The sequence below is a fragment of the Ylistrum balloti genome, unplaced genomic scaffold (assembly GCF_031769215.1).
Source record: "Ylistrum balloti isolate Yb309-2 unplaced genomic scaffold, AGI_CSIRO_Ybal_v1 Utg371182, whole genome shotgun sequence".
Lineage (NCBI taxonomy): Eukaryota > Metazoa > Mollusca > Bivalvia > Pectinida > Pectinidae > Ylistrum > Ylistrum balloti.
In genome coordinates this window covers 331555-355293 of record NW_026782644.1, presented here as the reverse complement: position 1 = coordinate 355293, position 23739 = coordinate 331555, and the positions used below count along the sequence as shown (strand labels likewise).

Below are 23739 nucleotides of genomic sequence, written 5' to 3'. Positions count from 1 at the left end.
TTTTGGATTTTTTTACGGATTTAAACGAACAGAATGTGGCTGTAATATTAAGTTTGACATAGTACTATAAGAACCACTTTCCACCATATGTTTCTGAAGCCATAGATACGAGGCCAACACGGAACCCTGAAGGTCATGTTTCCTGACTTTTTACACTGAATTAAGAGCTTAAGAGAAATAGTTCTTAGTTCACTGGAATAACCATGAGCTAATATTATTTCTCCGTTGTCCTTAAGGACCATAATTATCCCACACCCGTGTCTACATCCCTCCCATTAAGCCTGTACAATCGTTAAAGGTTTTCAATTGACGTTAAAGAAATTTTGTGCTACTTTCCTTTTCAAATTTACTAGATTTTTACTTAGGCTTATAAGTCCATAAGTATTGTTTAAATTGCATGCTTCGTAAGAGGTGACTAAATTTGGGAACACGTCTTTTCTTTCGAAACGGAGATATTCCCCGTTAACATCTCCTCTAACACTGTCACATTTTTGGCCTTTAGATAGGCTCCTGTGAGAAAGGGTTCTGTGTTATGGTCGAAAGGTACAATACTTCCTGCTTAACACTCGGAATTATGATCGTATAATAACAAATTTGTGCGCTACCCGATGTTGTGCGCTGCTCTATGTCTTTGGCAGTATGTTTCAGCGTGCTAACACTATGAAGTCGACGTCATTCCAAAGAAACTTACACGACAATATTGCAGATAAAAATACCCACACGTAATCAAGACATGCATATATTTCGCATGCATATGAAAATCGTCCTTGGATGACCAAATACCTTTATAGAACATTAAGCAAAAGAGTATCAAATCAAACGATGTAAGTATGAAAAAACAGTTTGCAATGGCTGTTGCCGGTGAGCTTGGCTATCATTGATCGTACTTGTTTGATTTACAGTTTTCATACGGATATCGTTCTTTATTTACTGTTTTTTCAGGAACATGGTAAACAATTATTTTGGAAGAAATTAAACAGATGAAAGAAAGAGAAAATATCATTACCATTAAAATAAAGAAGTTTTGAAAATAATTTAACACTAAAATTTATGATTGTTAAAGCGCCTGATGTCGCGGCTTTACTGCATTTACTTCGATTTTTTTTATACACAAATGATTTATTTATCTTTTTAAACACTGCTTATAGTAGGGACGTGACGTCACCTTGAGGTAGGACAGCTGTGTTGTTGTCAACGAAATCGATGACAAGAGATGTACTTTGCGCTCCAGGGAGAGATTAGCGTATATATATGTTTTTTTATTGTTAGTTTATAAATATCGATTATGCCAGTGGTGACATACTTAATATCCTGCTGTAATCAATAGGTGTACAAGGGAAAAAAATACGTTGACACGCAGAGCAGACATAAAATGCTTTTTGTTTTTAATTGAAATAATCGATATTCTCAAAATGACACCAGAAAAATTGTTGTCAAAATCGTGACTGTAATAATACTTTTTGACATTTTTCTGGATTTTTCTGGAAGGTATGAAATGCAATATAAGCAATATGAGACGCATCACCTGTTAAATTTCCCAGGTAACAATAGCTTCCGCACGGCTATCAACACCACGTACTTCGTCAGTTCTATGTTTAGAACCTCTTGCTGATGTAACGCTCAGTATCCTATATATAACTAGTTTATACACTAAGACAGGTATTAGGATGCACGTTCTTTTCACGTCTAGGATATCATTGACCGGTAAGTAAACTTCAAATATGTGATTTTGGAAACGTTTATAATATTCACGCCATCTGCATCCCAAAGGTTATGGATAGTGTCCGGGATTCATCATTGTTTTGATTTGAAATGTGCTAAGATAATACGACTGCGCAGTTTGTACAACCCATGGCGACTGAATTCAATACATTGAACAGGGATGTATCGTTTTAAAGTAAGTGTTCTGATTATATGGATGTCATTTGGCATTCTGTGCTGAGCTAGGCATTACCTGTGTTATGGTTTGATTACTTCGTCAGTAGCTATACGTATCTCAGTATATTGTTGTTTTTTAAGTGTGTTTTCTGCGTTTGGTTTGTGAGACAGTGTCTCTGTTGTTTTGTGGGGAAGCGTCCTTTTCGTTGTTTGTTGAGGAAGTGTCTTTGTCGTTATTTGATGAGGAAGTGGCCTTGTCGTTATTTGGTGAGGAAGTGTCTTTGTCGTTATTTGGCGAGTAAGTGGCCTTGTCGTTGTTTGGCGAGGAAGTGTCTTTGTCGTTGTTTGTTGCGGAAGTGTCCTTGTCGTTGTTTGGTGAGGAAGTGTCCTTGTCGTTGTTTGGTGAGGAAGTGGCCTTGTCGTTGTTTGGTGAGGAAGTGTCGTTGTTTGGTGAGGAAGTGGCCTTGTCGTTGTTTGGTGAGGAAGTGTCTTTGTCGTTGTTTGGTGAGTAAGTGTCCTTGTCGTTGTTTGGTGAGGAAGTGTCCTTGTCGTTGTTTGGTGAGGCAGTGGCCTTTTCGTTATTTGGTGAGGAAGTGACCTTGTCGTTGTCTGGTGTGACAGTGTCCTTGTATGCTTTGTGAGGCAGTGTCCTAGTCGTAGTTCGGTGACACAGTGTCTTTGTCGTTATTATTTGTGTTTGGTTGGTGAGGACCTGTCCTTTAGCGATGTTTGTTGAGGCAGTGGCCTTGTTGTTTGGAGAAGCAATTTCTTTGCAGTTTGTTAAAAACAGTATCCTTTTTTGGCGGATCCCTTTTCATTGTTTGGTTGACGAGACACTTTTCTAGTCGTTATTTATTTTGTTAAAAACAGTATCCTTTTTTGGCGGATCCCTTTTCATTGTTTGGTTGACGAGACACTTTTCTAGTCGTTATTTATTCTGTGTTTGGTTTGTGAGGTGATGTACTTTTCATAGTTGAATGTTGCTTTCTGTGTTTGGTTGGTGAGGCAATGCCCTTGGCGTTGTTTAGTTGAACGTGGTTTCTGTGTTTGGTTGACGAGACAATGCCCTTGGCGTTGTTTAGTTGAACGTGGTTTCTGTGTTTGGTTGGTGAAACGTTCCCTTGTTGTTTCGTTGTATGTTGTTGTCATAGTTGTTCCTTAGTTTATGACGCAGTTACAAACGTGTTGTGACGCATTCAGCGTACTTTGTCAATCGATCTAACTCGATCTATATAGAACTCCTACAAATCAAATATGGTAAGTTGATTGTTGTGCTTGATTCTATACCAACTTGATTAGAAACGTATGTACAATTTTTATACGACAACACATTAAGCAGGCCAAACTTGTTTAGAACATCCCTTTATCACACACGAAGTGCTTCAAGGGGACAAATCACTGATACATTATTACCGGGCCATTGTAGTATGGCTCCTTCCAATATTTAAAGGAACGCAAGTTTTTCAGGGGTTTTTAATGGGGGTTTGTAAAGAAGTTATTTTCTCCAGCAAAACTAACTGTCTGTTCTGTTAAAATGCGTTCTTTAAGTAGTGGACAACATGTTTCACTGCGAGTGTTATGACCATGGGCACATAGCCTAAATATGGTACACAACAAACTGTCCTTCGTTTACTCATTATTGAAACCATTATCAATACAGAATAAGAAAAATTTACCCCGGAAATTAAAAGGACCTTGACGTTGGGTAAAGGGGCCCGAAAGTGGTTTATTACACACTGCTATACCATTTGTCTATAAGAAAATGACCGGCTTACTCTTATTAAGTCACTGACAGAATAATTAACTCGACATTAAATCTCGATATAACCTTGACCTTGGGAATGCATTATTCATTAATTTTTTTTTTTAAGTTCCGATTTCTACAATAATCAATCATATCTGCATGCATGTTGTTATCAGTGAGACTGGTGTATAGAAATACGTATATTGAATTAATTTACACATACCTACTGTAACTGGTAGTGTTTTTTTTTAAATCAAGCTCGCCCAATACCTTATTTGGCGAATACTAAACAAGTGCGCCTAGAAACAAACCCCTCTGTTCATGATGTCAACCGTTTCCCAGGTAACAAAGAGAGTTTTCATTAAGCAGATTGCATGTTAAAACTAACATTGATTTGTAACGGTGAAGACGATGCCCCGGGCAGTGCACGTGTGCGTTCGTGCTAAAATTCATAGACCATAACATTAACCAATGCCCTTCATAAAGAATAGCCGTTCCAATTTGCCGTAATTAATTGTGTTCGGTTCCTGATCAGTATCGCTAGGTCATGATCAGTTCAGCGTTTGAAACATAAACACATTACCAGGGATTTGAATGACACCGATCACAATGGCCGAAGCATCCCTCCATATCTTGTCAATGAAATGTATTATTACATATTATTATATCTGCTTTGTCAAATTTTACAGCCAATAGAAGAGTACTTCTGAGTGATGGACTCTCCTGTGATATGAACTTTCTTTGTTGTTCCTCGCGATGTAATTATAGTTTCCAGAATCTTAAAGGAACGCTTCGTTTTATAGGCCAACCGTAAAACTAGTCGAACTTAATAGAATAGAGTACGTCATCACACTGTAATACGCTTTTTCTCAAGTTGGAGGAGGGTCAGGAATTTGGGCAGAAAGCGCACGTGATGACGGGTATTGAGTTTAGGAAAATTCACTTTAATGAAAAAAACGGACGATACGAGGGTGTTTTGAACATTTTGTCACACGATGTAACACCAACACCTTCACGTTGTGTATGGACACAAAATGCACTATACGTCTCTGGTTCTATCTACTGGTTCTATCGCTGTAGTTAATGATCATACAACGATCATTTTTAATCACCTAACTTCTAAGTTGTCTTCTATCATTATTTGTATTCAATGTTTTTATCATCTGGTGTGTTTTCATCGTTCTAAGTCTGGTTTCAAACACACACACATATATATATGTATAGCAGCATGCTTTTGCTTCTCAGTGTCCGGTACATAAATAGAAAAAAATATTGAAATTAGAAACCATTCTGATTAATGGAGCTTATGTTTTACTAATCAGAAATGTTTCTAATTTTATTATTTTTTCTGTGTTATATATATATCGGCAAAATCCATGTAAAAAAACGAGGACATATAAACAAACACATCTCCTGCACGTGTTATATTTAGAACCGTGAGAATTTAGGGCTTCTACGGAAAAAGTGCCAAAAAATGAGGTAATGAGACTGTGCTTTAATTAGGAGAGTTCCTTTGGACTGTGGAGTGATCTTATACGTATGCGCGCATATTGCGGCTGCATGTCCCTTTGTCGTACGATCTCGTCCCTAACTTTCGTGAGTCGCGTCTAATTTTAGTGGAGGAAATGGGGAGGTTTGATGTTGCCTGTGTTGCTTGCATCCCTATACATTTATAATACCGCCGAGAAAAAACGCAAGCCAGATGCTGTGTGATCGAGTTCACCCCGTACCGGCCAGGGAGCTACGCTTCGTTGCTGTGCGAATGTGCATGCATTCACAACCCTCCCGAGAAGAGGGGCCGCTATTAAAAATGACCCACCGGGACTTAGGGTTGAATGTTAGGCGGTGCCGATCTCACCACGAAGAGGTCGGGCCCTTTTACACGCGAGCAGCGGCACGCGCGCACATCGTTTGTAAGCCATCAAACAAACCTCCACATGGACGCATCAAAAAACCTTGAGCACCCCTATATATTTGTCTCCGTAGTGAACGTGCTGCTAACTTACTAATTACAGAAACGGCTTACAGTTTAAATCACAAACACACACACTTACAAGTCATGATACTATCTTATGCTAGTAAAGTTCACACCAATTTACAGCTCTAACAAATTAAGTAAGAAATAATAGCGTCAGACGGACAGGTGTGCCCTATCTTGATCCCGGCAGGTTTTTGCGCCCTATCTCCAAGTGTAAGTAATTCAACATTACGTTATAATTTGTACCTCAAATGTGCATCATTACCACGCTGGAAGGCCAGACTTAATGGCAATCTTTACAAAATGTCGTAACAGCGCACGGTGGTACATGGTTGTCGGTCTTGTCGCTTTGTCTTCAAAAATTGTTTTGATGAGCGCAACCGATGGATTGGGTTCGGTGATTAAACATTTGTTTGAATATGACACGAGCCAATTACGTTAGACGAACAGTGATCGATGTGACACGTTTATGGTCAATCGAACACGCCTCTTCCTCGTCATCGTATGGTCATTACACCACTTTAATTGTCCATTAAGTTGATTTTGAACTTGTATTCAACTAATAGCGAGACAACCTGATTAGTGACCAGTATGACGTCGTTAATTGGAAAGCGCGTGAAGTTGGCATCGCTCACTGGGATCCAGCGTCTGGCTCTAAGGTGTCAGTTCGGGGGAAAGGGGAGACGGATATATGAGTGACTGAGAAAGTGTTCTAAACAGGATCTGAGGACCAGCCCAACCTAACTCGCCTGACAGAAAAAAAAAACCCAAAACATGTCGACAAGTGTGCACCGTCTGGAGGCATCTAGATTTACACGTAACGTTCATAGACACATTGCTATGGTTTTTAAAGCTCTGAAATTTCAATTAAGTCGAAGGCTAATTAACTTCATTCTTCAATTTTCTCTAACGGGTCCCTTGGATGTTTTTCACGTTTCACAAATGGGTTTGGTTGGCTAAGAACACGACTAGTTCGCCATATGTACCAAATAAAGGGCTGCGACATATGGTAAGGATATTTATCCTTGGTTGGATTGTTTACGCTAATCTAGACAAGACCTTAAAGGGGTGGGAGAAGCTGGGAGGGGGCATCTCTTTTTATTGTCAAGGAGACGAATTAAACTAGATCCGTCAGTAGAGTCGGTGTATGGCACTAAACACATCAAAACAACCCAGCGTTGTAGCGGCGCTGCTAACATCAACAGTTCTGAAGATTTGTTGTCAATTTGCTTTCCAAACCGTCTGTAAAATTTCAATTTTATCTGTGACGAGAAAATTAAATATGACTGATTTATGATTTAGATCGGCATTGTGAAATACAGGGCTTACATACGTACAGAAACAAACAACATAAAAATGGCTTATTTTCTCGTTCATTGTTTCCGAAAATAGATGTGATTCTTCACACATCAAAGCAAACCATGATTATTTTTCCTTTGCCTTCTCTTTGCCAATGACATTCAGTTGTGTAATTTACTTGTTTTCTTAAACCTACTTGGTATGTGCGCTACCCCGTTTGTTGGGACATTTTGGTTTCTGTTTCCAAAACGTCAAGTAAATTAAATTAGTTGGAAAAGTTTGGTCTGTATAAGTCATAACATGCGTAAACCCTAAGATACATTTTGGATATGTAAAATGTAATCAAATCTAATTTCATAATTATTTCAAATTATCCAAAGTGTCTGTTAAATTGGACTAAATTAATTCTCAAAAAATATTCAAAGTAATAAAAAGTTATACTGGTTCGTGATCCGTGATTTAATAAAAATCACAAAGTTCCCACCGGATAGATATAAACAGTACAGCTGTGTAGTAGATCTGGGAGGCTACTTAGTGTTTAAATGTTCCAGACCTCCTCATCAACTGAACTGTAGGGCAATACTTGACCAGAATACACATAAATATTTGTAAACTTTCCCCTGTCTGTGTATGTAACGGGCTGGCCGTCACGGCAGGCTGTCCACTCGTAGCCAATAAACAGCAATCGCTGTCACTCCCTGCCGAGTTAAGCACGCGAACTGGACGTTGGTCGCGTGCCTCATTGATTGGATATTTCCATTTAGCCCCTTCTGTTTTCCTAATGCCGCCATTTTTTGGGGAGTGAAAAATGTCCCCCAATACGTTACTTAAATCCATTTGCACGCCGTTGCAATAACTCACTGTAACTCCCACAAACGTCATGGTTGTATAGACGAAAGCCCTATAAAATACTCGCAAATATCAAATGTGTTAGTCCCTGACTGGCAGTCAATGTGATGTTTATTCTGACCCTTAAGTTACCAAAATTTATCTCTGGAAAGAGAAAACTCGAAATGATTAAAGATGTAGACTTTTCTACATAACAGCAGCCAGATTCAGTAGTCCTATATACAGAGAACATACGTGAATCCAACGTGGTAATGATAATATGATGAAATGACGTTCATTTTCACAATCGATTCCAGATGGTATCGCTGCCCACGAAGATTTATAGACCCTTCGATAAGTCAGAAATTATAAAATTTCAAATTAATTAAAATATCATTCTCAGGTTTTAAAGAATCGTATTATTATTTTAGAAATGGTACTTTTAAACTGAATTTCTTGGTTATGCATCATTATATAGATTTTTTGTCGCTGGAATTTGAGTGGTATTTTAATGCGTGCATTGATGTTCATGGGCAGGAAAGTGGAAAAATATGTGGTCTGTAAGTCGTTATTTAAAAAAAAAGACTAAATAGATCTAACGTATTTTGTACACACCTGTTCACAGATCATACAAAATAAATCATGTTTTATTTTTGACGTGCCCTTTTCCTGACTGAGAGTAATTTTAGTTCAAATAATTTTCAAAGAAAAATGATGCATGCACACGTGTTTATCCTGTTAGTAAAATTGTCGTTAGATAACGGTCGAAGATTACAGAAAAATCTGTGGCTATATCAAAAAGCATGGAGTCATGCACGAACGAACACAATGGGGGTGACACGTCATCAAGATAGGACACAGGTTCCGGTGTCTGATTCTAGCACCTGTCTCCTCCTCACTGATGCGAAACCATCGCGATGGGAGGGCGGTGTGAAACGTCACTATAGATATGACGTCACGTCACATGTGTTCAGTTATGATTTGTTATATTGCTCGAGAATAATTACTTGTTACCGAACGTAATTGTCAGTGGCATTAATGTGGTGCGTTCGAGTGTTATTGTGTATCTTCACATCATTGTAGAACGCGCGCGGCATCCATTAATACCTAGATGGATGACAAATACAATCATGTGTTGCGAATCACACCTTGCCGTTCTCGTTCCCACTTTCCCTTACCACACCTTACTGCCCTCGCCCTATCTTTCCCTAAATCACAACTTGATGTCCTCGTTCCCATTTTCCCTCAACCACACCAATCCGTTCTGTAACTCCAATTATCTGTCTGTCGTGTATTTTCGACAGTATATAGCATACATTCATATTTAGAGCTTATTATCACAGCCCCTAAATCTACAGGTGTCCACTCCGGCCATTACACGACAACGGACAATGTCCGTGTTTGGTCATTAGGGAGTGGGCGTGGTTCACGTTTGACCGCGATCAGCTGTCTGCGGCTAGCCGCATGTCTAATACAGACTTTGTTAATACGTTTTATGGGCTAATGTCCGTATCATCGTGTCGATAATAACCGCTGTCGCCAGAATGGACAATGAGTGGACAATCGAGCCACTTCCAGCATCTGCAGCTCTAGCGGTGCTATCAGCACAGAGCGGACGGACTACTCTGGCGGTCTGCTGGTCCAAATCTCCTACTGAGACTAGCAACGTGGCATCACAGAAAAAATAAACAGTTGGAAACAATTTAGTTACCAATTTGAGACCAGTCCACCATTGGTCGTGCATGTTTTTGTATATGTTTAGGGGTCTTTACTTCAAGTTATATGGCCAAGTGTTCACAATAAATCCCGGATGTTTGGACATATCTTCATTAGGTTTAATGAGACCCGCATGGTATGTATTTTAACATGCTGTGGACAACGTTCTCCGGCCACTGACCGCCAAAAACAACGTCCGTTGAAGATGACCAATGTTTAGATAAGCGTATTCCAAAGCGGTGCTTCCCTTCTCGCCGACTGTGGTAATTTCATAATGTTTCCTCATGGTATTTTTAACAAATGAAGAATATCAGAGGTATTGGTAAAAAGACAATAATTGAAACATCTGCCATTTTTTATACGTATTCAAATGAAAAAATAGAAATAAACCTCGAAACATGTTATTCCACAAAGAACTATCATACGATTGTACATAGAAAAACAAATACAACAATTAGAGAGTCTACTTGATCGGTTTTTTTATCGTCATTGTAAACAAATGACAAAATATATCCAGAAGAGAAACAGTGAACTCTGAAGTACTTTTTATCATAGTATGTGTGAATAAAAACCCAAAGTCTGTGATCTGTGAAGGCAAAACAACAGAGTATTCCGTGGGAACCACAAGAATGATTTTCTATACTTAACGCATGGTCTGCTCAATATTAGACTTCCGTTTTACAAGACGGAAAACGTGTTTATGAACGGTAGCTTGTTTATACGGATAATCCATTGTTGTTTTTTAACTGAGAACTATTGCCCCACGGGTAAAAATACCAATGAACTGACCCATGTTGTGTTGATTCTGTTAAATAGTGTCCACGGCCTTGGGTTCTCCAATTAAAGTCAAAAAATGCTGTCAGCATTTATATCAAAATAACGCATGAGGACACTAACATACAAGAGATCGGGAGAGTTATGTGAGATGTTAGCTGTCACGAGTTGCCAAATCTACCTTTGGTCAGTCCTCGTTCTAATTAGTATTCGGGTATCCCGTAATATAAGGTTCCTTGAACAATTAACGAGTTTAAGAACGAAGTTACACGAATGAAGCCCAGAGGATTGCAACATCTCCCCCCGCCCACTAGTGTTGTCCGTGACTGCCCAGTGTTCTTTACTGACCGGAGGTGGTCTGACTCAGACACTGTTTACCTTCCAATCACGGTGTTGTCATTGTGTGGTGACTAGCCTATAATTATGGACATGGACACTGGTCATTAAAAAGGTCTAAAGTCATGTCCTCCATTATTGAAGTCATGAAGCACGTGAGAGGATGTCCGGCAAAGTCTCATTGGGACATTGGTATGACTGGCCAAGTTTCCGAAGAAAAATCTGAATTAAACTGACTCAGACTTTAGCCAGACATATTATACTCACCAGAAATTTTCATCAAAACATCAACATAAAATTAAGCGTGCTGTTATGCTGAGCACAGGGAATATCCATTTGAAAATAATGATGATAATTAAAAAAAAAAGTATGACAAAAGCTTTCCCGTCAATGTTCCCATTTTATTCGTGTTGTGTCAGTTACAAATAATTTAGATTTATAAATGAGAATCGTTCAGATGCTGGGTAGAGTTGGTCATCCGTCTGTCAGGGGTACTTGAGTTCCCGTGGTGTCTGGTCACCGTCGACCGGCTGGTCCGCGCGACGCGCGTGCTGTGCTCGCTATCACATTCAATCACGGACGGCGTGAGTCAATATGACGTCAATAAAAGACTGATCCATTGGACACAATTTGAATTTCCTAAAAACGATGAGTGCGTTCCCGGTATCATACCCGTGTCCCATTTTTTATCCGTCGACACATCTGTCTTGGCACACGACTTGTCCACGATGTGTATCCCCGGTCGAGTACGCCCAATGTCCGACAGATACAGAAACAGACGAGTTGACTCATCCCGCGCGTGCCAGTCCCGCACGTGATTCATCCGTACTTGTCTGTTACGTTATCACGTGATTATTTCACCGATAACAGATTTCAAAAGATATCGTGTTGCTAAGATGTAAGATGTCCTTTCAAAAAAAAAAGAAAATATTTTTTGTATGACTCGTCTCTTCAAGGTGATTTTTAACAAACAGCATTTGTTATTTCTCACCTGGGACGGCTTTTGAGAAAACTGATGTAACCAAGTTCAATCGTTATCAATAAGATACTTAAACTATTTCTAAATATTTTTATTGGCTGTTTTGTAACAGCTTGTCACTGAATAAATTGTATACAGAAAAAAAACTCTATCGAATAATATTTCAACGTTAACAACTTGTGGTTAACATCTGATATCATATGCAGGTTATAGATCAAACTCTGACCCATATAGCGACAACGATGATGATGATGGTGATGATGATGGTGATGATGATGATGATGATGATGATGATGATGATGATTATATAATTAAGCATAAACCCTCTGTATTTACACTAGCGTTGCATAGTCTCAAGATCAAGCTTACCAATCAAAATAGCTTTGTATACAAAGATATTAACGTATGGTGATTACACTTGCCCAAATGCATTCGGTGTTGAATTTACTTTTGTACTGTATGAAAGGGAGCCAATGTTTGTTTATTTCCCTTAATTTTCGTGTAAACGTGATTAAATATGAAAAAACATGGTGAGATATAAGTGTATACTAGGGGGGGGGGGGGGGGAGTATCCAAAAGCATATAAAACATCAACGGTTTAATTTGCTCATAGACTTTTTTGTTGCTGTTCACATTTTCAAATGGCGCCAAAATGGCACCACCTACTACTTCCGGTAAAATAAAGCTGTTCAGTTGAACTTGTCGATGTTTAAAGGATGTATGTATGAAAATCATTATTAATCATAAGAAAATGGACGCATTGTTACTGTAGCCTGTATCGAAGTGTATTAACATTGAAGTAACTACATATTTTACTTGATGCGGGTTATAATACTTAGTTGCATTCATGATAATATGATTTCTGCGACAAGACTATAGCATTTCTTTTGATGTACTTGAAAAAACTCAATAAGAAATGTTTTGTAAATAGAGCAAGCACGTCATCGGATCTGACACATCTCGAGCACCGACGAGACATGTCCTGCATTTGTAGCAGACCAGATGTAGACACTCACGCCACCGCCGCCATGTTTGTTTGTACACGTCATCAGCCCCCTGGCAGGTCGAATTAACTCGAGGACGGCGTTAATACCGTGTCAACTCTCCTCCAGGCTCCTTCTCCCGTGGCTACCGTCCCGCTGGGGAGAGACCAATGGTTTTAACAGTCCGACAGAACTCACCAGAGGTAGTCTTAAAAAAGTTGCCTGGCAAGTAATTTGTGTTGAGAAAATACATATTTTGCTTATAGGAGTTTTAACTATTATGGCTTCGAAAGCGATTCGGCACATGTCGGTACTCTACGGCGTCCTTCGTACTTACCCACACGAGCCGAGAATCTCGAGAATTAGCCCACGGCATGTTGTAGGTTAGAAGCATGGAGTCACTACGATTATCCTCCCAGTGTGAAAGGTTCTTGTCTCGCTGAGACAAGATAAACCCAGTCCCTCAATGTCAATCCCAGCTCAAACGAGAATCGCTCAGTGACTCGAATCGGTCAGTGTCAGTTTATAGATATGAAGAAAACTTTTAAACTAGATAAATATAGTGTAGTATATCTATATATATAGTGTAGATATATATATATATATATATATATATATATCAGGGCAGATCTATCCAAAATACAATATTGTAGTGTTAAAAACGGTTATATGGTCAAATAAACGGAGGAAAAAGGACAGAACATTATAGAACAGGAAACACGATGACGGAGAAGAGAACAGCTTAAACAAATTTTAACATGAAAGGGGTAAAATGGAACGACATACAACTCAATTTGGAAGCAGCACAAACGGATCATGGTACGGTGAGGAATAAGTGGATAGAACGGAAAAATGATAACGACGAAGATCAGAACAACGTGGAAAAAAGAGACGACGTAGATCAGAACAGCGTGGAAAAAACCGGTGACGACGTAGATCAGAACAGCGTGGAAAAAAGAGACGACGTAGATCAGAACAGCGTGGAAAAAACCGGTGACGACGTAGATCAGAACAGCGTGGAAAAACCGGTGACGACGTAGTTCAGAACAGCGTGGAAAAAAGAGACGACGAAGATCAGAACAGCATGGAAAATTGGTGACGGCGTAGATCAGAACAACGTGGAAAAAAGAGACGACGTAGATCAGAACAGCATGGAAAATTGGTGACGACGTAGATCAGGACAGCGTGGAAAAAACCGGTGACGACGTAGATCAGAACAGCGTGGAAAAAACCGGTGACGACGTAGATCAGAACAGCGTGGAAAAACCGGTGACGACGTAGTTCAGAACAGCGTGGAAAAAAGCTGTGACGACGTAGATCAGAACAGCGTGGAAAAAAACGGTGACGACGTAGATCAGAACAACGTGGAAAAAAACGGTGACGACGTAGATCAGAACAACGTGGAAAAAAGAGACGACGTAGATCAGAACAGCGTGGAAAAAACCGGTGACGACGTAGATCAGAACAGCGTGGAAAAAAGAGACGACATAAATCAGAACAACGTGGAAAAAAGAGACGACGTGGATCAGAACAACGTGGAGAAAAGAGACGACGTAGATCAGAACAACGTGGAAAAAAGAGACGACGTAGATCAGAACAGCATGGAAAATTGGTGACGACGTAGATCAGAACAGCGTGGAAAAAAGAGACGACGTAGATCAGAACAACGTGGAAAAAAGAGACGACGTAGATCAGAACAGCGTGGAAAAAAGAGACGACGTAGATCAGAACAACATGGAAAAAAGAGACGACGTAGATCAGAACAGCGTGGAAAAAAGAGACGACGTAGATCAGAACAACGTGGAAAAAAGAGACGACGTGGAAAAAAGAGACGACGTAGATCAGAACAACGTGGAAAAAAGAGACGACGTAGATCAGAACTGCGTGGAAAAAAGAGACGACGTAAATCAGAACAACGTGGAAAAAAGAGACGACGTAAATCAGAACAACGTGGAAAAAAGAGACGACGTAGATCAGAACAGCGTGGAATAAAGAGACGACGTAAATCAGAACAGCATGGAAAATTGGTGACGATGTAGATCAGAACAGCGTGGAAAAAAGCGGTGACGATGTAGATCAGAACAGCGTGGAAAAAAGCGGTGACGATGTAGATCAGAACAACGTGGAAAAAAGCTGTGACGACGTGGATCAGAACAGCGTGGAAAAAACCGGCGAAGACGTGGATCAGAACAGCGTGGAAAAAAGCGGTGACGATGTAGATCAGAACAGCGTGGAAAAAAGCGGTGACGATGTAGATCAGAACAGCGTGGAAAAAAGCGGTGACGATGTAGATCAGAACAGCGTGGAAAAAACCGGTGAAGACGTGGATCAGAACAGCGTGGAAAAAACCGGTGACAACTTAGATCAGAACAGCGTGGAAAAAAGCTGTGACGACGTGGATCAGAACAGCGTGGAAAAAAGCTGTGACGACGTGGATCAGAACAGCGTGGAAAAAAGCGGTGACGATGTAGATCAGAACAACGTGGAAAAAAGCGGTGACGATGTAGATCAGAACAGCGTGGAAAAAAGCGGTGACGATGTAGATCAGAACAGCGTGGAAAAAACCGGTGAAGACGTGGATCAGAACAGCGTGGAAAAAACCGGTGACGACGTAGATCAGAACAGCGTGGAAAAAACCGGTGACGACGTAGATCAGAACAGCGGTGGAAAAAAGCTGTGACGAACAGCGTGGATCAGAACAGCGTGGAAAAAAGCGGTGACGACGTGGATCAGAACAGCGTGGAAAAAAGCGGTGACGATGTAGATCAGAACAACGTGGAAAAAAGCGGTGACGATGTAGATCAGAACAGCGTGGAAAAAAGCGGTGACGATGTAGATCAGAACAGCGTGGAAAAAACCGGTGAAGACGTGGATCAGAACAGCGTGGAAAAAACCGGTGACGACGTAGATCAGAACAGCGTGGAAAAAAGCTGTGACGACGTGGATCAGAACAGCGTGGAAAAAAGCTGTGACGACGTGGATCAGAACAGCGTGGAAAAAAGCGGTGACGACGTAGTTCAGAACAGCGTAGAAAAAAGCTGTGATGACGTAGATCAGAAAAGCGTGGAAAAAAGCGGTGACGATGTAGATCAGAACAGCGTGGAAAAAACCGGTGAAGACGTGGATCAGAACAGCGTGGAAAAAACCGGTGACGACGTAGATCAGAACAGCGTGGAAAAAAGCTGTGACGACGTGGATCAGAACAGCGTGGAAAAAAGAGACGACGTAGATCAGAACAGCGTGGAAAAAAGAGACGACGTAGATCAGAACAGCGTGGAAAAAACCGGTGACGACGTAGATCAGAACAGCGTGGAAAAACCGACAAAGTGACGAAAATTGGAGACGTAGATCAGAACAGCGTGGAAAAAAGAGACGACGAAGATCAGAACAGCATGGAAAATAGGTGACGACTTAGATCAGGACAGCGTGGAAAAAACAGGTGACGACGAAGATCAGAACCGTCGAGTGGTGACGACGTAGATCAGAACAGCGTGGAAAAAACCGGTGACGACGTAGATCAGAACAGCGTGGAAAAAAACCGGTGACGACGTAGATCAGAACAGCGTGGAAAAACCGGTGACGACGTAGTTCAGAACAGCGTGGAAAAAAGCTGTGACGACGTAGATCAGAACAGCATGGAAAATTGGTGACGGCGTAGATCAGAACAACGTGGAAAAAAGAGACGACGTAGATCAGAACAGCATGGAAAATTGGTGACGACGTAGATCAGAACAGCGTGGAAAAAATCGGTGACGACGTAGATCAGAACAGCGTGGAAAAAACCGGTGACGACGTAGATCAGAACAGCGTGGAAAAACCGGTGACGACGTAGTTCAGAACAGCGTGGAAAAAAGCTGTGACGACGTAGATCAGAACAGCGTGGAAAAAAACGGTGACGACGTAGATCAGAACAACGTGGAAAAAAGAGACGACGTAGATCAGAACAGCGTGGAAAAAACCGGTGACGACGTAGATCAGAACAGCGTGGAAAAAAGAGACGACGTAAATCAGAACAACGTGGAAAAAAGAGACGACGTGGATCATAACAACGTGGAAAAAAGAGACGACGTAGATCAGAACAACGTGGAAAAAAGAGACGACGTAGATCAGAACAGCATGGAGAATTGGTGACGACGTAGATCAGAACAGCGTGGAAAAAAGAGACGACGTAGATCAGAATAACGTGGAAAAAAGAGACGACGTAGATCAGAACAGCGTGGAAAAAAGAGACGACGTAGATCAGAACAACGTGGAAAAAAGAGACGACGTAGATCAGAACAGCGTGGAAAAAAGAGACGACGTAGATCAGAACAACGTGGAAAAAAGAGACGACGTAGATCAGAACAGCGTGGAAAAAAGAGACGACGTAGATCAGAACAGCGTGGAAAAAAGAGACGACGTAAATCAGAACAGCATGGAAAATTGGTGACGATGTAGATCAGAACAGCGTGGAAAAAAGCGGTGACGATGTAGATCAGAACAGCGTGGAAAAAAGCGGTGACGATGTAGATCAGAACAACGTGGAAAAAAGCTGTGACCACGTGGATCAGAACAGCGTGGAAAAAACCGGTGAAGACGTGGATCAGAACAGCGTGGAAAAAAGCGGTGACGATGTAGATCAGAACAGCGTGGAAAAAAGCGGTGACGATGTAGATCAGAACAACGTGGAAAAAAGCGGTGACGATGTAGATCAGAACAGCGTGGAAAAAAGCGGTGACGATGTAGATCAGAACAGCGTGGAAAAAACCGGTGAAGACGTGGATCAGAACAGCGTGGAAAAAACCGGTGACGACATAGATCAGAACAGCGTAGAAAAAAGCTGTGATGACGTAGATCAGAAAAGCGTGGAAAAAAGCGGTGACGACGTAGATCAGAACAGCATAGAAAAAAGCTGTGATGACGTAGATCAGAACAGCGTGGAAAAAAGCGGTGACGACGTAGATCAGAATAGCGTGGAAAAAACCGGTGGCGACGTAGAGCAGAATAGCATGAAAAAAAACTAAGTGAGGACATAGAAGAGAACAGCGTAAAAACAAGACGAAGGAGTTGATCAGTAAAGCGTAAGACTTCGGAATGACGATGTTAAACACGACGATAGGAACAAAGAGGAACGGCGTAAGGTACGGCAAGGGAATAAAATAGAAAGCCCTAAGGCATTGTAATTGGAACACACATGGGTGGCATGAGGAGTGTGATTTTGAACACAAAGGGACGGAATTAAACACCGTGGTTTGAACAGGCTAGTAAGCCAGTGAGACATGGAGATATGTACAACGAAACGGCGCGAAACACGGTGATGGAAACATATGCGACTGGCGTGAAACGATGATTGGAACACGCAGGAACGACGTAAGACACAGCGATGGGAACACTCAGGAACGACGTAAGACACAGCGATGGGAACACGCAGGAACGACGTAAGACACAGCGATGGGAACACGCAGGAACGACGTAAGACACAGCGATGGGAACACGCAGGAACGACGTAAGACACAGCGATGGGAACACTCAGGAACGACGTAAGAGACAGTGATGGAAACACGCAGGAACGACGTAAGACACAGCGATGGGAACACGCAGGAACGACGTAAGACACAGCGATGGGAACGCGCAGGAATGATGTGTTGATTGGAACGCTTAAGAAGGCCATATGACACAGTGATTGGAATACATGAGAAGGATGTAAGACACATCGATTGGAAAAACGAACACACAGGAACGGCGTAAGACACAGTAATTGGGAAACAGAGGACGATGACAAGGATGAAACAGAAGGTGGTGGCGGTGGTGTTGATGGTGGTAGTGGTGGTGGTGTTGGTGGTGGTGATAGTGGTGATAGTGGTGGTGGTGTTGGTGACAAAGAATTCGGAGCAAGTTGACGAATGACATGCGGAAGATTGATATCGGCAATACAGACAATGATACAAACATATAGAATTGGACCGCAGAGCAGCGCTCCAATAGACGTCTCCACAGCTATACCTTTATAAAACCTATTGATTTTTTATTTCAAAGTTTTCTAATTTGCTATTATCTCTGAAGACAATGATGATTAAAAAGTTAAAATCGCATGAAGATAATAGCGTTGGGATTGGTTTTCAGACATTACCACCTCGTAAAAAGTAACGAGGTGTTGCCTGATGACGGGGGATGAGAGGGGAGTTTAGCTATCGACGGGATCATTCAATCAGCATACCGACTGCTTGTGCTTCCTATACCGCGGAAAGGCAGACGACAGACAAGTCCACGGCATCCCCCTTTCTGTAGCAATACTCGCACCTCATAACAAACTTGTATTGAATCAAGGCTTTGTTTGTACGCATTTACGTAAGATATATCGTGTGCAAAGTGAAATACGACACCAATAATATCCACTCAAAAATCATGGCATTAAGTTGAATACTTTTAAAAATGAGACTTTGCGAAAGGCGATTTCAAGCCTAAAAAGAGATTCGCTTTTCATTCCGGAAACTGCATTTGGTTTTGATCATTTGCATTTTTGCGATTTCTGAAGCCTATCAAATGAACCATACCAGAACAATAACTTAGCAGTGTGTCCACAGGACAGGCATTGTCGCATATATTTACGAACCCTCCCGTACTGCTACCCCTCCACGTGACCGCACCTCGACAGTTATGCGCTCGTTTGTATCACTTTGCGATACAATCTCGTCCACTGACGAAATCATTGCAAATTAATTTAGCCTACAGCCATTGCTCCATATTGTAGTGTTATATTGTTGTGAGATAACAGCTGTAACTTGCAATCATTACAGAACAAAGCTTCACTTCCTTACTTGTCGTGGTTTCAACCAGCTAATAAAAACGATCTATATATATAACTGCGGAGCTCGTCACAACAAGCTTGCTTCACACTCGGATCGGGGTCATTATCGAACGCATGTTTGTAAAGTTATATATAGATACAATATATGTGTCTTCACCACACGGGCTACTATGATAGAGTTTCTGTAGTAAATACTTGGTCTTTGTAGTTTAAATTGTAGATCAATAGTAAGAATCAGTTGGTTCCATCGTTGCCATGACAGAACGCCAGGTTAGCAGATATTGAAGTTCTGCATTGACTAGGCATGGATACAACTGGTGACACCTAGCAACGATAAACAGCCCAGAATGATAAACAACAATAGTAATCAATGTGTAAACAAGAAAAAGGTAGATGTGAGTTAATTCAATCAGAGACGTTATTTAGTAAGTCAACTTTTCAAGATAATTAAGTGTGCATCATCATCAAAAGTTATTAATATGGAAAATTTAGAGATATTTACTTTTTGATCTTAGTCTAACCCTAAGCAATGCTAAACAGGACGGCATTGACGGTACAAACTAAATGCTTATGTGAAATGTAAATTCGGTCAAAAACGGATGATACACTCCGAACGGCAACTAGAGAAAACCTGAACAATACTGTAAACATATGGACATCATTAATCTATTAACTTTGCCGGTGTGTTTTCATTTTCTGTGAACGCCACTAAATTCATAAGTGTACCGAACAAAATACGATGAGCAATATTTTCTTATAGAATCTAATTAGTATGTGTTTGTGTAGATGGCGAGGTGGGTAGTCACATTGAAAACATTTCCTTGTATTCGTTTGTACCAAGCATGCTGCAATGTAGCAGCCATGAAGTGATGTATGTTTTATATAACATAAGCGGCCTTCGACTGTGACATTCGGTCGCTTAGTTAACCCAGAAAAACCGTTACCATGTCAACCATGCAAAGTCTCCTCGCTCCACTTTGAAGGAGAGGTAAACATTTCCTACAGTACATGAAAGTTCAAACATATGTCAGGGAAATACTCAAGCTTAGACGATCACATCAGTGGCAGATGTTGACTGTCCCGCGCGAGGGGTGCGCGTGGGTCGAGTAAATATTTTTGGGAATTCTGTGCAAGGGAACGTACATTTGATGACTTTTTGATTGGGAGTTTGTCTATAGCATGAACATATGGGTCTGGCCAGGTTTCTGAAAAAGTAGTTTCAGTCTGTTTACATGGAAAATTAATTATACGTCTAAGTTCAAAAGCAAAAAATTGTACATCGTTTCATAAAGTTGGTTTTCTGACCAACAGAGAAACCCTGGTCAGTTTAGGCAGACCAGCTGTTACACTTCCCCTTCAAATCCCTCCGTACTAATGCTTCCTGATGCTTTTTTCTTCAACACTTCACAGTAAAAAAGCAAGCGTACATTTATGCTGATTTGGGTATTAACTTAAAACTTTCAAAACGTCAAAACGTATTAGCATTTCGTGTTGAAGGGTTTGTGCCCGGCTTTGGAGCATTGCTGAGGGAACGTCGGATCACAATGGGTCAAATGCTTTGACATGCGTCAAAACATAAGCAGGGATATGTTTCATATTTCTGTTCTATGCACATGTATGTGGTTAAGAAGATATTGTGTTCTTTGTACACATAGTGTGGGGTTCAAATGTCCGAGTTCAATGTGTACTTTTGTAGCAGTCACTGGCGCCATCTTGGCGTTTCTACAACAATTTTTACCTCTCAATTAATTCTACTTCTATGATTATTATGAAATAAAACAGAACTATATCTACATGTCATTTTAAACTAAAATGTAAATTTAATGGAATGTGAATCAGAATATATCACAACTTCCGTCTTTATAAAATGTTTAACAGGAAATACTTTTGTCTAAATTTTCACCAGCCATTGCACATGTACTTGCACTTCCATGGCAAAACCAAATCGTTTCCATAACAACAATCACAAGTTAGGCCCTAGAACAGTCATAACTATTATAAAAGATATTATATCTCATCGCTCCCTAATAACCGAAATGTGACTACAACGTAAAACGTTATAAGCACAAAATAACCAAGACTGGTGTACAAAAGATTTCTCCGACGAGTACAATACACATGTATATATAGATTATATTACGCAGAGCTGGCGAGGTGAATAGCTAGTATAGATATTGCTCTGTCCGGGTAGGTATACGCCTGTCATATATTACAGCTATCCCGGAAGTGAATTGATCGAGTCCTAGTCGAAAAGGTCATAAGGCATAGAACAGGGACAACACGCTGTTTTCAACTCACTACTGCGAAAGCATCAGAAGTGCCGTCTGTTATTATTATATATGTATCTTAGAAAACAATGGCGAATACATCGAGACAACATTTCGGTATGTGGTAAAATTAGTCAGGATTGCTAAAATGAGGGAACAGGGGAAGGGGGACACACTACCTCATTAAAAACACATCCAGACTGCCTTATCTAGTGTTTATCTAGGTTTTTATCTAAACCGATCAGGGGAATTAGCCGGCGCGCGTCGGGAAGACAGATGAGAAGGAATATTGTAGGAAATAGTGTTCTAGTCAGCTTCAGCAGTGCTGGTTAACGAACCGAAACGAAACACATCTCTGGGCCAATTCTCAATTAAACATATTGAGCCCCAACCAAATAATTCACAATTAGTGAAATTTTAACTGCGCGCTTCATACATGTTGTGATAACACGCGTTCTATAGTACCAAGGTACAATGCCAATTTTATTTCAATTTTTAAATGTGAGTTGTTTTGTTAGAGTGGAAAACTGGTACTGAATTTTATTTCAATTTTTAAATGTGGGTTGTTTTGTTAGAGTGGAAAACTGGTACTGTCAATCGGTTCACCGAGAGTTTGGAAAACAGAAGATTGATGTTGCTTGTCTAAACCGGACTAATTCTTTAGCGCGATGATGTAAACACGGGAGAAAGATTTATGATATTATCAGGGATGTGCATATTGAACACAATGATAGGTATTTGGACGTTAGCGCGTGCCGATGAAATCAGAAAGTTAACCCCGAGCTCCTGCTAGAGTGTCAACGTGCAAGAAAATGCAACTGGGCAGTCAAAGTTACGCGATGAAGAACCGGTTTGGAACATATCAACACAAAGCTGTCAGGAATGTGTCAACGAATAGAAAACAGATTGTGTTATATGGCTTCTTTAATCATATCAGGAGTCGTTACGCACAGGAATCACGCGCGTCAGAATAGCATAAGTCACTTCCGGTTAGTGTCATGAATGGGTTTAATTAAGGCGCCGGTAAAATGTAGGACATACAATCCATATACAACTCGTATATAACCCATAAAACTATTAGTATACATACGATTGTTGTACAGATAAACGTTCGACTCGTGTGCGTCTGCATGGTTGCGCGTGCGGTCCCCCATGTGTCAGGGTGTGTAGACGCGGTGACAGGAAGTTAGGTCTCCTCGAGCGGTGTTTCCCATGGTCCCTCAATCAGCCAACATACAACTTGCCATCTGTCTAATGTCAGGCATCGTGTTTTCTCGAGTTTGCAGGCGAGCAAATTGTTGTACTACGCAAGTGCACCAAGAAGCCTCTACAGACTCCCGGCCTCTGCCCGCGTGAGCGCGTGCCGGTAACTTTGCTACCTTTACTACAACACGCGTGCTGTATTTATATATACGCCAAGATAATAATGCATTTTTCTGATTTTGATCGCCTAATGAATATGTTCTCTTCAAATACCAGAAAGAAAAAAATTGCCCAATCATTGCTCTGAGATTTTTTTTATTAAGTTTTGTTAAATAAGTAAAATTATAAACTTCTTTGTTACTAAAATTACGTAGCTTTGACATCTTTATAACGCTTTGTGTGTTCCGTAACATTCTAAAATTCTGCTTCATTTTGGTCTGGAATGTGACAAAAACATCATTGTTGGCATTTGTAGATCGGCCAGATGAAACTCTATTCGTCAAAATAAAAGAGATTGATGTACTTTAAATGAACACGGTTCCGAAGCAGATTAAGATGCTTTTTTGGTGCGTTTTCTTTTTTTTCTGATTATTGTGTGATTATCGCTGGGTCTCTGACGAAAGTAGTCATGTTTTCCACGTATCGCATACATGTTAACGCAATAATCACATGCTTATCTCGATGAACAGCAATAGTGAGAAACTAACTTTAAAAGCATCTGTTAGCTTTTTAGATATTAACAAAGGTCAACAGTAACAACCATTAACTTCCCTATAAATCACTTTCCTGCTATGAAATTTGAAATTTGACATTTTACTGTGTTGCTCAATATTCGACAGCAAATATGCTTCGGCTAATAAAAGTGTCAAGTTCATAATTTGTTTACAATGCACACAATAAAGTACGAAACGAAAAACTTCCACAAAAAACACTGCAATACGTAATCTGTAACACATTATTTTCTTGT

At 40.5% G+C, this 23739-nt stretch overlaps 3 protein-coding genes across 3 annotated transcripts; 2 read left to right on the top strand and 1 right to left on the bottom strand.

Annotated features, from left to right (window-relative positions):
- Positions 1-2014: 2014 nt before the first annotated feature.
- LOC132561224 (uncharacterized) lies at positions 2015-11376 on the bottom strand. Its single transcript, XM_060225953.1, has 2 exons — positions 11226-11376; positions 2015-2646 (listed from the first exon to the last, which is right to left on the bottom strand). The coding sequence occupies exons 1-2, from the start codon at positions 11374-11376 to the stop codon at positions 2015-2017; spliced, it is 783 nt and encodes a 260-aa protein (XP_060081936.1).
- Positions 11377-13273: 1897 nt separating this feature from the next.
- Positions 13274-14131, top strand: LOC132561223 (ring-infected erythrocyte surface antigen-like). The gene is made up of 2 exons (XM_060225952.1): positions 13274-13551; positions 13762-14131. The coding sequence occupies exons 1-2, from the start codon at positions 13274-13276 to the stop codon at positions 14129-14131; spliced, it is 648 nt and encodes a 215-aa protein (XP_060081935.1).
- Positions 14132-14249: 118 nt separating this feature from the next.
- On the top strand, positions 14250-17518 carry LOC132561222 (uncharacterized protein DDB_G0290685-like). Its single transcript, XM_060225951.1, has 5 exons — positions 14250-14450; positions 14560-15162; positions 15213-15841; positions 16313-16616; positions 16958-17518. Exons 1-5 carry the CDS (start codon positions 14250-14252, stop codon positions 17516-17518), a joined length of 2298 nt encoding a protein of 765 aa, XP_060081934.1.
- The last annotated feature ends 6221 nt before the right edge of the window (positions 17519-23739 follow it).